This window comes from Engraulis encrasicolus, chromosome 6, assembly GCF_034702125.1.
Source record: "Engraulis encrasicolus isolate BLACKSEA-1 chromosome 6, IST_EnEncr_1.0, whole genome shotgun sequence".
Classification (NCBI taxonomy): Eukaryota; Metazoa; Chordata; class Actinopteri; order Clupeiformes; family Engraulidae; genus Engraulis; species Engraulis encrasicolus.
The window spans coordinates 52,856,553-52,871,740 of record NC_085862.1 but is presented as its reverse complement, the minus strand read 5'-3'; the positions used below and the strand labels follow the sequence as shown (position 1 = coordinate 52,871,740).

Below are 15,188 nucleotides of genomic sequence, written 5' to 3'. Positions count from 1 at the left end.
TAGCCAGCGAGGGCCCCTTTGTAGGTGGAGCGGCAAATTCGAGCCGTCGTAGCAGTGAATGCATGTGATGACCACAGCCACAAAAAAAGTGTCCTAATAAATCGTGTTTTCACTTATACAGTTCAAAAATGCCTCGTTTTCAACCACATGGCCCTCCTTGATCAACCAGCGAAATGTTGAGCCATTTGGGGCTTGTTAGTTAAATGGTTATATTAAGACTGGATACCTCTGTGTTATTGACGACAGGTTAGCTAGCCACTAGCTTGGTAGACTATGCCATTCCCATCTATTTAGTAAGCTACTCAAAGACTTTCAAAGCTCCCAAATGTCTCGTTTTTAATGGCATGTGTCTTATTAGAAATTGGGGCAGCAATTTCATTCTACACCTACAGTAGTGGTCTGATAATAGCGTGTGACTATCTGGTCCTGTAAAATGCTCAACTTAGCTTACCGAGCTAGTTTAAAACATCGAATGATCAAATGGTATTGTGTTGTGATCTATTTGTGTCCGATAAGTTCATGGTGTATTATTACATCAGTCCATGTCAGACACGAAATGTATTATCATCCAGGCTTTTTAAATTAAGTGCACTTTCGTGCTGTACGTAGCACGGACGGACACCATGCTTCTTCTTAAAGTTTCCTGTTTACTAAGTATCCCGGCCCCCCTCGCGATTTGATTGGCCCTGTCATCGGATAACTTTCAGCCTCGCAAAACGACCGGGGTCCGCTAGACTGCCCCCGGGAGCAAATTCAATTTGCGGTCGCTAGGGGCGTCTAGATTTCTAGGCTAGTTGGGGACATGACCCGACCCGGACTTGAACCTGGATCCCCATGAAGGCATGCAAGCCCATATATGGGGGCCTTAGTTGTGGCTTGGTTTTCGAGAGAAAGTTTGGGGTTTATGACACATTCTTGACTCAGCCTCCATGTGAACTCCTCCCCTCTCTGCCTCTGTTAAGGAGTAGACTTGCTATATGGTATCCCCCTTCATCCTCGGAACATAAAAGATATTCACTGTACATAAACTATAGGTTTATGTGTGTACATAGGTGTAAATTATGTACAGTATGCCCTTGGACATTGTTTGGATGAATAAGGTTTCTCTATGGCACTACAACTGGTACATGGCCTAGTACTTTACTGTGAAATGAGTGGAGCATGCATAAGAAGTAACAGTAGGCCACAGAGCAGTTTTAAAACTGTAATATTGCACAAATGTCCAACGTCTCGCATGGCAGAGTGCCCTCTCTGTACACGTACAGTATAGGGATCAACTGAACATAAGATGAGTTTCAATGCTAGTCGGTGAGGCGAGGCCAAGCCGATCAAATCCACTTGAATCCGTCCCAAATCGGCCTGGGGCAGCAGCACGGCCGGCAGACTGGAGGCGTCCAGGGCCAGCATCTGCTCTACTATATGTGGTCACCTTCTCCTCCGGAAGACAGGCAGACGGGGACTGAATTGGTGTGTGCACGGGACAGGGAAAAAAAACACCAAGTGGGTGGTTGACGTGACGCCTTGTTTTTTCGTAACATTGGTTAAAAACCCACAAAACTGTTATTTTTCCTTTAACAAAAACAAATGTCAATGAAAGAAGATGTGGTACATTATGTTTCATATTAGTCTTAGATGAGAAGAAACATTTTTGTTAAGATTTATGTAAAGGTTTATATGTCAAATATCCTGCGGTGTGACTGTAATATTAATGAAACCTGGAATATAATATATATATAAATTAACCAACCACATTTTGAATAAAGTATGAAGCATTTGCCATGATTGCATAAATATCTACTTTATATTAAGATATGTGAATGTGAAAAAAACTCAAGACAGTAATATTAACTACAAGTTCAATTTTGTAACACAAATTGCGTCCTGTGGGGTGACATGTAGGTCAATGTTTGTGAACGGGCAGCTGCAAGGCCAACTACAAGGGTCTTAAAGACTGGCTCCTAACCAGTCAGTAACTCAGTTATTGGAGAGTGCTGTGGAAGCTTAAGGTGACTATTAACCTCTTAATATGTCTTCATATTGCAATGTTTCTGTCACGCAATGCTTAGGTTCATTTTATGGTGTCCTGTGGTGTGACTGCTCTTAAAGTTTTTTATAAATGAAAACACATATTAAGAGTAAACACAATATCATTATCAAGTTAGCTTGAGCTCAGATGTCAGTCATGTATACAAAAGGATTAAAATGGCCATAATGCAGTGAATTTCCTGCGGTGTGACATGCCTATACAATGTGTTGATGCAGGACACATTTTCCCAAAAATGGCAAAAAATAAGGCAAAATTCCACGGACCACTAAGTGCTTTCTTTTTTGTATTTTTTCCATCATTTTTTTCAGGAATTGGAAAAACTTTTTTTTTTGCATTACGCCCTTAAACGTCAACCACCCACATACTGGTAAGCCAATTAGCACGTCAGCATGCGAAACACTGCAGACTCAACCTGCATTTTCATAAGTAGACTGCATGCGTAGACACCAATGTGTAGGCCTACATCAACACTCATGCATGGTGTTGTCGAATCCCATGAAACGTCAAAAGGAGAAATCAAATAATGAGCTATTTTATTGAACATGCTAAGCCATTTCAAAACTCCCAAACTGTCAAAATCCACGTGTGGCCGACTTCACAGCTCCCCACAGTCCCCTCACTGCAGTTATAGTACGTAGTCATCTAAGCCAGTGGTTCCCAACCTATGGGTCGGGACCCACCTTATGGGTCGCCAAAGATCCACAGGGGGTCGCGGAGCCCTCTTGATTTTAAGGGGTTTCATTTTAAATATATATAGCCCTTGTTGAATAAAAGACAAAGCATTTAACTAATAAATGCATAGACGCAACAAATTACATTAAACATTTATTCTATATTTGACCAAAGACGAATTGAGGAATAAAATAACTAAAATTAGTCTTCGCAGGAAACAGAGGGCATCTTGTGACTCGCGTGGTTGGGTCACCAAAGCTTACAATAGTAAGAACATGGGTCCCTTAAGAAAAAGGTTGGGAACCACTGATCTAAGCCACGTCCTCTCTGTAAAACAACCAACCAACCAAAGGCAGCAGGACCGAGATGAGAGATAGAGGATCATTAGACAGAATGAGCAGGACTTTCCATCCCTCTCGCTAAGATAATCTCCTAACGCCCCAAAACACAACGTGGAACCAACCAGCACACTTCCTGCAACCTGAGCCGGCGTGTGGTCACACAAACACGGACAGGTGAGCATCAAGGGAGACCAAGGGCCCTCAGGTAAATGACCCCAACACACCACACTCCTCCGGGGCATGGCAAGAACAGGTGGGCTCCCATGCAATGGGTGATGGATGAGACTCAAACCCTACAGAGCCAAGCCAAGCTGCGCGATATGGAAAAATAAAAATGCTAGACTATAATATTTTGTTTGTTTGTTTGTTTGTTTGTTTTTGACTCATCTAAATGTTGAAGGCACTTTCTGGACCAGACTGAATTGAGTTTGAACAGAATTTCAGAGTTGTCCTTCATTGAATGAATTGGTGAGACACACATTCCAGCATGTGATAGTTCCCATAAACACATTCAACGGAGAGCATACTTGTAGAATATGAAGGGGAAAAACGTAACACTACTTTAAACTATACTAAATAGTAATAAACAACAAGTATCTTCATCAATGAAGTGTTAAGGTTGTCTGTTTGATTATTATTATTTCTTCAATTAGCCACTCGTCCCTACCCCTCCCCATTTCATCAAAGTTTCAGCGAGGTCGTCAATAATGCAGTCGTCTCGTGGCAGGTGGCAGGGCGGCCAGGACACGGCTCCGTTTCAACCTCGTTCCCACGCAAGCTCAAGCACCCACTCAAATTACCACGCCGCCGAAATTACTCTCCGACCTACGAGCCAGGAACCATTTCCATGGCTACAGTGATGCTTCTGGAAGGATTTCATACAGCACCTAATAGCATCTAAGAAGAATCAATGACTCCAGTTGTCCTTTCATTTTAACCATTCAACTTTGTGGTAAACAAGTAAAGAATAGAAAAAGTTAGGTGCACTCTTATAATGAAATCTTGAGTGCAATCCAATTTTACACTCTTCCAAGAGATGATCCAATTTTACCCACTTCTAAACGGGTTTGGTATGCACCACTAAACTCAAGAGTGCAGGGTCTCTGGGAAAGTAATGGCTCTCAAATTTGATGGTGCTCTTCAGGCTGCTTTAAAAGGCCGGTGTTGGGGGAGCCACTGACTGGCTTGCCAAGTTTGTGCTTATCACGATTCATCACATCATCCATACTCATAACTCAGTGCTGGCAGCTCACGGTTATTACATTTCACTTCAGCTGACAATCTCATCAAGAAGAACTTACCGCCGCTACCATAATCATGTTACGTACAGAGACATTACTGTACTGTTCATTACTGAGATTCGAACCGGAGACCATTCAATGTCAAGACCAGCTCCCTATCCATTAGGCCACCGCAGTCTAAAATGACACATCATGACCGGATGAATGATCAAGCGAGCCGTCATCAATAGTATGAAGGGAGAATGTGATACAAACACGTGGTAGGGAGACAAACTGTCTGGGCACAACATGGGGAAGAGGTCCTCTCCAAGACAACAAATCAAATATAGACCTAAAAGTACAACACAGTCCCAGAGAGCTGGCACACAGACATAGACACACACAGACACACGTACACACACACGTCCATCTCCTGGGTAGTAAAGGTAATTAAGAGGCGGGTGATGGGAGATCGATGGCCACCACTGTACAGTAAAAGGCTTGGCGTCATGGCCGACCGGCCATCCACAGTGAGTTGTGCACATGTCTGCCTCAGCAATCCATTAATATGGAGCGACTACTCCACTAATTATTCCTGGCTCCCAGGGGCAAGGGCCTGCTGCTTTATGGCCAGACAGACCAGATGGCAGGGTGATGCAGACAGACTGGGTGATGCAGACAGACAGACAGGGTGATGCAGACAGACAGACAGGGTGATGCAGACAGACAGGGTGACGCAGACAGACAGACAGGGTGATGCAGACAGACAGGGTGATGCAGACAGACAGACAGGGTGGTGCAGACAGACAGGGTGATGCAGACAGACAGACAGGGTGATGCATGTAGGCAAGCGGTGCCAGAGGCTACGGCCATGATCTAAAGCTCTTCTGCTGCCCAGCAGAACACAGTCAGCAAGATGGTTTGCTGAAAATGCAACAAATTCTCTCAGTTTCCACCTAAAACTTGCACATCTACTGCTGTACCAGAAGAAACAGCTTTGACGTTATAGCTGTTTTTCAATCATAACCATATCAACGGGTAAAGTAAAACAAAAAACAAAATAAATAAACAAAACTTTAAAAAGCTATAAAAATTCTAAATAATACAAAAAAAGTAAAAGAGGAGTGCTTTCATATGTGGACTTTCATTTAGAAAAAACACTTGTATATCATTGTTGAAAACAGATTCAGTTTAATCAATTCTCCACCAAAGCTGTGTGCTTGAACCCTAATAATAAGACTGACCACTTGCTGGTCATCTAGCAGCCTGTTGCCATAGATTAACAGACCAATGTGTGTATTTGTCATATGCCTGAATATCCTGACCACCTATTATTCCACCCATCAAACTTTAAAACAACAGAACAAGCTCAAGAAAGCACAATAAGCTCAAGAAAGTGTTTCAAAATGCTTCAAATGCATCTCTTCATCTGAACATCACTAAGACAGAGCACATCCTGATGAAGTTAAACTAGAAACATATTCCTCCTCTCGTCCACGTCTACCCATCTGAACTACATCCTCCAACCTCTCCAGGCTGGGAGTTTGGTTCATTAACAATAGCGACTATAGCTGTATCTGTGGGTCCTACCTGTAGCGCGCATCATACTGTTGATCGTCCTCATGCATGCTGTAGAATGAGTTCATGTCCACAACCGAGTCTCCAGGAAAGAACCCCCCTAACAACGCGTACTCCATGGTGGGGGAGAGAGGGGAGTGCCGCCGAGCGAGAGAGAGAGAGAAAGGGGAGGTGGCGGAGAGAACAGAACAGGAGAGGAGAGGAGAGCAGCACTGGTGTCTTGACTTGGAAGCAGGCAAACAACACAGGGAGCCACAGAGCAACACCCTCCGAGGAGGACGACAGGGTGAGAAAGACTGGCTTAAATGTCCAAAACAAGGCGATTCGGTCAGCGGGGTTTCCTTTTTTTCTTTCCTCTGTTTTTTTCCTTCCTGAACTCAGCTGCAGAGGCGTGGGTCAGCTGAATGGCAGAGTGGTGGACACATGAGAAGTCATAGCTCACTCATGTGTCCACTCCACACACTCATGTGGCTCCCATGCAGCCATGACCATGAAATGAAAGTAAATCAAATGATATTTTTAAAAGGGCCATGCTTCTCTATGTCTTTTCTCCTTGCCCGCGTAGTAGTGAATGTCAAATCATGTGTTCAACCAGTGTGTCATCTTTTAGATATGTCCATAATCAATATATGAATTATTTTTTTAACAATTGTATTCATGCCACATTTGTCATATTATTTATTTTCCTACTCAAACCAAAACATAACTTCACAGCACTTGCAGGGCACACGTCTCTGCCAAGGCATGTCCCCTTTCTGTTATTGGCTCTTTTCCAAGCCTCCCTGAAAACATCATGAAAATGTCCTCATAACTTCCCTCCTCTAGCTTCTAACACAAACCAACGGATAGCAATCTAGCCTCCTTTGTGGAGCCAACAATGAGCAAAAAGTAATTGCACACAATAACAGACTGGGACAAAAAGGCACCCACACTAATGAAATGGCCTGGCGCCCATAACAATTTTCCATTTACCAGGTTTCCTCCTGGATTTATTTTCGTCCTCTCTATATTCAGACTACGAGGTGTGTTTTTCTGCCCTCCCAGTGCACTGACTGCCCCCGTGCCCCTCAGAGGGACCTGGCAGAGGCACTATAACAGACTTCCACTACTGCCCTGCAAAGGCAAAGTGCTAGAACGACATATTTTTGTCAAAATAGAGTTTGGTCTGAAAATGGTCCATTACACCTCCTCCATCTTGTGACAAATCCGTGTGGTCTAAATATGTCCCGTTTTAGAGAAGTCGCAATGTCACGATTGCAGTAACTACAATATCCAACCCAATACCAAGGCTTTGAAGGCATTTACTCAGTTTCAGTGTTGGCATACTTAGTTGCACTTTGCCTTTGAAGGGCAGAGTAGGTAGCAGTATATGCCAAATCACACAGCAGAGCAGTCCACAGTTGCACCATTTTCAACACCACAGACCCAAACCTACTGTACAATTCTAAAATTTGGGGGGAATCCACTTCTGAAATACAGGAAGTACCGGTATGCACCTTTCATTTTCGCCTAATTGCACATTTGTCAGATAGATTGCTGCTATTGCACTGTGACTGACAGCCAGTGACGCATGTTCAAGGTTTATAATTTCAGTAGGAGCTACCTTGAAAAAAAAACGTGCTTTGTGCACAAGTAGGCCAATTTACAAAAAATCCTCCACACTTTAATCATACATGAGACCCTCAATTAAGGCGTGTGGTAGCAATTAAGGAGTAGCTGAAGTGAAGCCATCAAAAACTGAAATTTCCAGTAATGGTCAGGCACCATGAAGTAAAGGTAAGTTAGTATCCCTGACTGTTGTGTCATCAGGCTTAAAAGGTTTTCCGTTTCAAAAACTAATTGTTACCTGTGTAATTTGGTCCCTGCCAGAAGCAGCCCTGAATATTTAAAGAACACAGCACTTGTGGTGGAGAATGTCTCACGTGGTCAGCACCAGATGGGGAAAAAAGGTGCAGTGTGCGTGAAATGAGCTTGATTCACATCAACCTTTCTTGACTACACTGAATGACAGTTGTTTATGAAGAGTTGTTTTTCACATTCAAGCCCTTCTGACGAGTGTCTGTTTTGGTGAACTCATCACTTGTGTATTCGCTTTTGCTAGAAGTGAGAGCCCTTCCTCACTACACTAGTAAATAACAACTCACTCACTCTCAGCCTCAGCGTATCATACTGCTAAGCCACTGTACTGTTACATCGGGGACCGAGTTCGATTCTGGCCAAAGAAAATGTCCCCATCCACTAGGGCTGTGCAATATATCGTATTTATATCGCGATATCAATATTCATCATATATCGCGATATCAATATCAAAATTCATATATCGTGATATTTTGTCATTTGGCATTTTCAACGCTACGGTGCAGTATGGCAGCCAAGGGATTAAGCAAAACGCAGGGGTGGTACATCAGAACTAGCTCTATGTCGAGAAAAATAGCCGCCTCTCGCGCTCTCCTCAAGTCTACATTTACCCAGACTTACTAGACATTATGCTACTAGAAAGCACTAGAAACTAGAAAGCCATTATGCGTGCTACTCCACTACGATAATAGTGGCGGGGGTTGGGAATTTCGTATATATCGCTTAAAATATCGTGATATCAATATTTGCAGAAAATATCGTGATATTGATTTTTTCCAATATCGAGCAGCCCTACCATCCGCCCCCATCTCTCATTCCCACTCATTTCCTGTCACACTCTCAAACTGTCCTGTCTGAATAAAGGCTTAATCCAACCATAAACACATCTAAAAGTACACATATAATTCACTCACTCTTTTGTTGCTGTTGTATTACTAAAACAGAGGAAACTCAGCTCCAACTGGCTTTATAGTCGAAGTGAGGAAAAAGGGGCTGGGCTCCGGAATGCTCCAGCCCGCTTCGAACTGCCTGTAGTATCCCAGCATGCAGTGCAACAGGTGCAGTGGAGTGCCCTGTGCCAAAACTTGGAACAAAGAACACGCTAGGTTAAGCAATTCCAAAATGACCCCAAATGTCATATCCAGTGACAGTGAGCCATCCCTGTCACCATGCTCTTAACGATTCCCCAAAAACATTTCCAGTAACCGTAAACAGTTGTAGTCATACTCTTCCTGTGAGCTTTTGCGCTTTATCTATTCATTTGCTGACATCCATCATTATGATGAGTCAACGGTCTCCCTTGAGTCATTAACCACTGTATGATGCTGTATTCCCACACATGGAGAAATGGGTCTGCACTGACACCCTCACCATGCTCTTTATTTCCCTGAAGCACACTGTAGAGGGTGCCACCACTTGCAAACACTCCCTCTATGATTTGCCAAACTGATTTGGCTAAATTCATCCAGAGAAAACCCATATTCAGACCCACTAAACACAATGTAACAGTCCAAGGAGCGGGTTTACCAGGCCAGTCATACTGTACACCAGTGGTGTAGTCTATGTAGAACGCAGGTATACGGAGTATACCCACTTCTAAATTTTAGGGGCTTCAGTATACCCACTTAAAATCGATTGATCCATTATTTAGAATAGCATAAATATATACAGTATACCCACTTCAAAAAATGCTCGAATATACAGTATACCCACTTCAAAAAAGTAGACTACACCGCTGCTATACACTCAGCCCTCAGACTCAAAGTGACAGGTACTGTTACTTTGGCTGTCCTACAATAGGGAAGTACAATTGTAAACCAACAGATTACAGGAATCGAGAACACAGCTTACCTCAGCAGTTGTCATTTGAGTAATATTCTTTGGGGTGTTGTAAGTCTATTTACTGAAATCCCGTCTTGATGGACTGGAATCCAGTATTTTAAAGCCCTGGGCTTTAAAAAACCATTATAGGATGAAGCTACCAAAATCAAAGGCTTTGTCAAGGATGACAATGATCCTGGATCTTGCTTTCTTTATCCACTGTCTGGACCCAGAAACAGCCTGGGATCACAACATAGATTAAAAGCTGTATCCTAATGACAGCCAAGTAAACCTAGTCTGTCAACAGAATGTGTGGGTGTGGACACCATGGGGATTATGGGGGAACACCAATAGACTTTGTTCTTGGGTGATCAGGGGGGACTCAACTACCAAAAGACCAACCTGCTAAGCACATCTGGAAATTCCACACTATAGGATGACATAACACACAATTCCCCTTCATGTGAGCCATCCCTTGAAATGTATTAAGACTATGCCCTATTTCATCCGTTGATAGGGGACATGTGCCCTAGGTGGGCTTTCCACTGAGCTAATTAAATACAAATGATACGCCTAACCTCATCAACAACATCGAACAGCCACTTCAATTGGTCGAGAGTACTTTCATTTTGGAACGACACTACATAAAACGTTTAGTCAATATTCGTCAACCTTCGCAACACTATAGCAGTGAACATATTGGCACGATTACATGGTTGGTGATGCAATGGCTACATTGTTACCCGAGATGAGTAAAGATTTACCTTTGTGAATCCTGCGTCCCAAGACTCGTCAAATGGAGAAACAAGCAGGTATACTTCTAGAGGCTCGCTTGGCACATCGTTAAGTGAAAGTGGTATGACAGGATAGATTTTCAACATTTACGCAGTCGCCATTTTCCTCAAACTTTTTTTCCCAAATGTTCCTTGTGCTCAACTTGAGGAAACTTGCTCATCTGGCACCGATTTTAACCAATCGCACTGGAGAACTCTGCCACAGACCACGCCCTTAATAATAGCCTTTACCACAGTAACAGCTGTAATGTACTGGGAGTAGTGTGGGAACTGCGCACAGCGCACAGGGGCGGCAGAGCACCTACCGAGCTTTAAATGCAGATTCATGTAAATATATCCACATAGTACAGCTAGAGCAGACACCGTGCCATTCGCACCCGCTGAGATTATAGATGATTAATGTGTAGCCTAGGTCTTACACGCGCCAGCTTAACATTCCTTTTGAGACTAACTTTTCCCGTCACATTAGAGAGGGCTACTGAGTCAAGAGGCATTCGCCTGAGCACAAATGGGTTGTACAATCACCTCCGTGTAGGGCAAGTAAGCAGACTACTAGACGCAATCACCCTGGCAGATGTACGTGGTGTTTTTTTTGTGTGTGTTTTTTTTTGCTAGAACCCACAACATCTGCATCTGTTCTGGTGGTTATTATGGAAAGCATGAACAACTATGTGGTCTGTGCATGGGCGTTAACCTTTGGCCCTAAGATACATTTTTATTTCTTCAAGCTCTCAGTAGGGACGCCTTTCAATAAAGACAGATGTCCAGATGAAATGGAAAGACTGAATAAATGAGTTTTAAACACGCTCTACAGCTCTCCAGAAAGTTGACAGCATGAGGGCGCTGGGCGTGGGTTGAGTCACACCTCATTGGAGAACTTTCCTGATGATTCAGTTCCATCATGGCCCTGGTGACTTTCACACTGCAGTGGTGCATGGGATCAGGGCCGCTGACAGATTTCGCTGGGCCCAGGACAAAGTCATCTGAAAGGGCCCCCTACCAAATACATAAAAATGTAATGGGAACCCAATTCTGGGCCCCTTATCTCTCTGGGCCCAGGACAACATACCCCTTTGTCCTCCCTCTGTCGGCAGGCCTGCATGGGATATGTTGGTTTGCCCACTCAGTCTGTACAGGGACAGATCATGACTCCATGGGCCCCTGAGCCAGACAACAACAAAGGCTTCTCTCTATAGGTGTTACTGGTCAAGGTTTTAGATCAGATGTGTGAGACTCTATGTTGTTGGGGATTCGGGGGTTTGCCCCCTAGAAAATGTGAAAATCACTGTTGCCAAAAGTATTATTTTAATGCAATATGAGAAAGGTATTTATCCGCATGGTCTCCAGGGCCCCTTTTATAAAACACAAATAACTGTAAACAATATTGAGACTGTTGTGTGCATTGAATTTCATTTGAATTCAGTTAAATGTATTTTTAAGGTCATTGAAGGTTGATGTGAACTTCAAATGCCTCTGTCCCAACAGTGAAATAACTAAACTAAGACCAGGCCTGCCATGGCTGTGATTAGGTTGAGTTGATAGGTGTCAAGTAGTCAAGTCAAGTAGGTTTTTATTGTCAATTTCTTTACATGCACTGGTCATACAAAGAATTTGAAATTACATTTCTTGCTTTCCCATACAGACATAGACTAAATCTAGGTAAGGACATAGACAGTATAGACATAGACAGTACTTATACATGGACTTAAGACAGTATGGACATAGACAGTGCTCATACAGACATTTAAAGTGCAAGACTGGACAACAGAAGACTTGTAGAGGACATACATTAAGAGGTATTGTTGTGCTTTTGTGCTTTTCCTAAAAGGTCCTTTATAGCGTTCTGACATGGTAATAGTAGCATTTGAAGAAAAATAAATATTAAAAAGGTCTGTCAAGTACACCAGCAGCAGTGTGTGTGTGTGTGTGTGTGTGTGTGTGTGTGTGTGTGTGTGTGTGTGTGTGTGTGTGTGTGTGTGTGTGTGTGTGTGTGTATGTGTTTAGTGCAGGTAGAAAGTGCGGTGTGCGTCTGTGTGTGTGTTCGTGTGTCTGTGTGTGTGTGTGTGTGTGTGTGTGTGTGTGTGTGTGTGTGTGTGTGTGTGTGTGTGTGTGTGTTTGTGTTTGCGTGTGTGTGTGTGTGTGTGTGTGTGTGTGTGTGTGTGTGTGTGTGTGTGTGTGTGTGTGTGTGTGTGTCAGTGTGTGTATGTTTGGGTTTAGTGCAGAAAGTACAGTGTGTGTGTGTGTGTGTGTGTGTGTGTGTGTGTGTGTGTGTGTGTGTGTGTGTGTGTGTGTGTGTGTGTGTGTGTGTGTGTGTGTGTGTGTGTGTGTGTGCATGTTTTGAGTTAGTGCAGGTTGAAAGTTCAGTCACAAGTATAGTAGTGCAGGTGGAATGTTCAGTCGCAGATATGGTGGTGGGGGATGGGGGGGGTTGTCAGTGGCCTTGCTGGCTAGAGGCTGACAGTGGAGGGAGAGTGGGTTGAGTGTTCAGCATCTTGATCGTTTGGTGCATTGTGCTGCTCGCCAGCCTGGTGGTACGGGTACGGAGGCGCCTGTACCTCTTTCCAGAGGGCAGGAGGCTGAACAGTTTGTGTGCAGGGTGGCTTGTGTCTTTGATGATCATCAGTGCTTTCCGGGTGAGGCGTGTGGTGTAAATGTCCTGCAGGGAGGGGAGTGGTACTCCAATGATCTTCTTCGCTGTGTTCACAACAAGCTGGAGTGTCTTCCTGTTTTTCTCCATGCAGCTTCCTCCCCACACTGTGATGCAGTTGGACACGACGCTCTCTATGGTTCCTCTGTAGAATGTTGTCATGATGGAGGGTGTAGCACTTGCCTTCTTTAGTTTGCGCAGGAAGTAGAGACGCTGATGGGCCTTCTTCGCCAGTGATGTAGTGTTGGTGGTCCAAGAGAGGTCGTCGCTGATGTGCACTCCAAGGAACTTGGTGCTGCTCACTCTCTCCACAGCATCGCCGTCGATGGTCAGTGGTGGCAGTTGTTTTTGGACCCTTTGGAAGTTGACAACAATCTCCTTGGTCTTGTTGACATTCAGCAGGAGGTTGTTGTCTTTGCACCATCTGGCCAGCAGGTCTACTTCGACGAGAATTATTATTAGTGTAATAACTAATAATAACTAATCTTCTGGAAAATGACACCTCATGCCTCACAGAAGAAACCGTTTAATCTTATCTACAGTTTAATGACTTTAAAGAAATACAGTGAACTTCAAATACTTTTTAAATAGTGCATCGCCACCCATTGTAGACAAGTAAATGGATACTCTCCCTTACCCTCATCTTACACAAGTAGGTCACTCATCACACAAGGACAAACAGTGATAGAAAGATAAGCATAGCACCATCAAGCTGTTAAGTAACCTGATAATTATATTTACCACCACTCTTTCTTATTTAAAACAATTGACCCAAAATGTACCAAAATAATGTGCTCAGTTCTAAATGGGACAGTACATGCTTTCCTGTATGCTTAGGCAGGGCTCATTACTCTACGTCCAGAGTGCAATTTGATGAATCCCATATGAGGGCATTCCCCACTGGAACTTAATGGAGGTGGAGAGATATCAAAACCAGAAGGTGAGAAAACCTCCTCCATACCCATCCACAAATTGCACCCTAGTTGAGCATGTCTCAGTTGCAACACAGTGTGGTGCTGTATGACCATGCACACCTGTGACACACCTTTGCAACTCAATCTCCCACCTCATCGACATGGAACACCTGATCACCACCAGTCCAAAGCGTTGTACAAACAAACTGATGTACTGATCGAAAACCTGGTCCGAAGGAGTATGTGATGGGTGATAAGCTTACCTCATAAAATAAAAATAGTAATGTACGGTATATTCCTAGCTAAAAGTGGGATATGGCTTTTATGGTAGCATTTGGCCTATGTGTAAAAGTATCAACAAAAGGGCATCTTGTCAATTCAATACTTGTTTCTCTACACACATGCATACTATCAGTTTAAAAAATGGCAAACAAGAAATAGTATCTGCCACAGGACAAACTTTTAGAGCAACCCAGAAGGGAAACTGTTTTCCCTGTAACCTTTCCATTGGTGTAAGCCTACCGCAAAACAATGGCAATTTAAAGCCAATTTAATTTTTATTTTATTTGTGCCATCTCAGTCACTAGCATTTGCTCAGTTTTACCTTCCATTCCAACCACACATTCTGCAATAATTAAAACTGGTTTGGCAGCCAAGGTTCATCGAGTGTGGTGGTAAAAAAAGATTCCATTCAAACCCCAAAACTCATGATTTAAATCAGGGGAGAGACATTAATATGCACTGACCAATGCTGGAGACCTGCTCTCCAAAGCCACAATGGTTAGCGACATAGTGGTGGAATGCAGAGTTCCTATTCTTTGGTTAACTCATCTGGCCTTTGCGATACAGTGCATTCTTCATGACCAGCACTGTCATGTCAAAATCCACTATAATTCATCAAACCCTTAGTCATTTTATGAAAAGCTTGACAAACTTCTCTCTAAAGACATCAGTTCACACGCTCTGCAGTTAAGGGTGAAGGCAGTCTCCTCTAGGGTCGGCCCTGGGGCCCTGGGGCCCTGCCCCCCCAGCTTAGCTGCTGTGCCCCCCCCCTAGGCCTATTCACCTAAACATGCTGACAAGGTAATTAATATGCAACAAATGAGTATTTTTTCTGAATCCTGTCAATATAAAGTATAACATAAAATGCCACCAGTGCTTAACCACCACAGCCCTAATAAACAAACAAATAAATGAATACAAAGCGGATTCCAAAAAAGTTGGGACACTTCGTATTTTGTGAATAAAATCAAAATGCTGGCATTTTCAAAACATTCAATCCATGCATAAGATGCAC

At 43.4% G+C, this 15,188-nt stretch overlaps 1 protein-coding gene across 2 annotated transcripts in view; it reads right to left on the bottom strand.

The window, feature by feature from the left end:
* The window catches only part of LOC134451452 (G-protein-signaling modulator 2-like), a 35,301-nt gene extending 24,820 nt beyond the window's left edge, over positions 1–10,481 (bottom strand). The window contains exon 1 of one of the 2 annotated variants that reach the window (XM_063201934.1): positions 10,301–10,481. Coding sequence is in view for 1 of the 2 variants with exons in the window: in XM_063201932.1 (XP_063058002.1) it covers positions 5,871–5,977 (107 nt within the window). In the remaining variant the exon portion in view is untranslated. Of the gene's footprint in view, positions 1–5,870; positions 7,253–10,300 lie in introns of those variants that run through there. The other variant, XM_063201932.1, reaches the window with a different exon arrangement.
* Between the last annotated feature and the right edge of the window lie 4,707 nt (positions 10,482–15,188).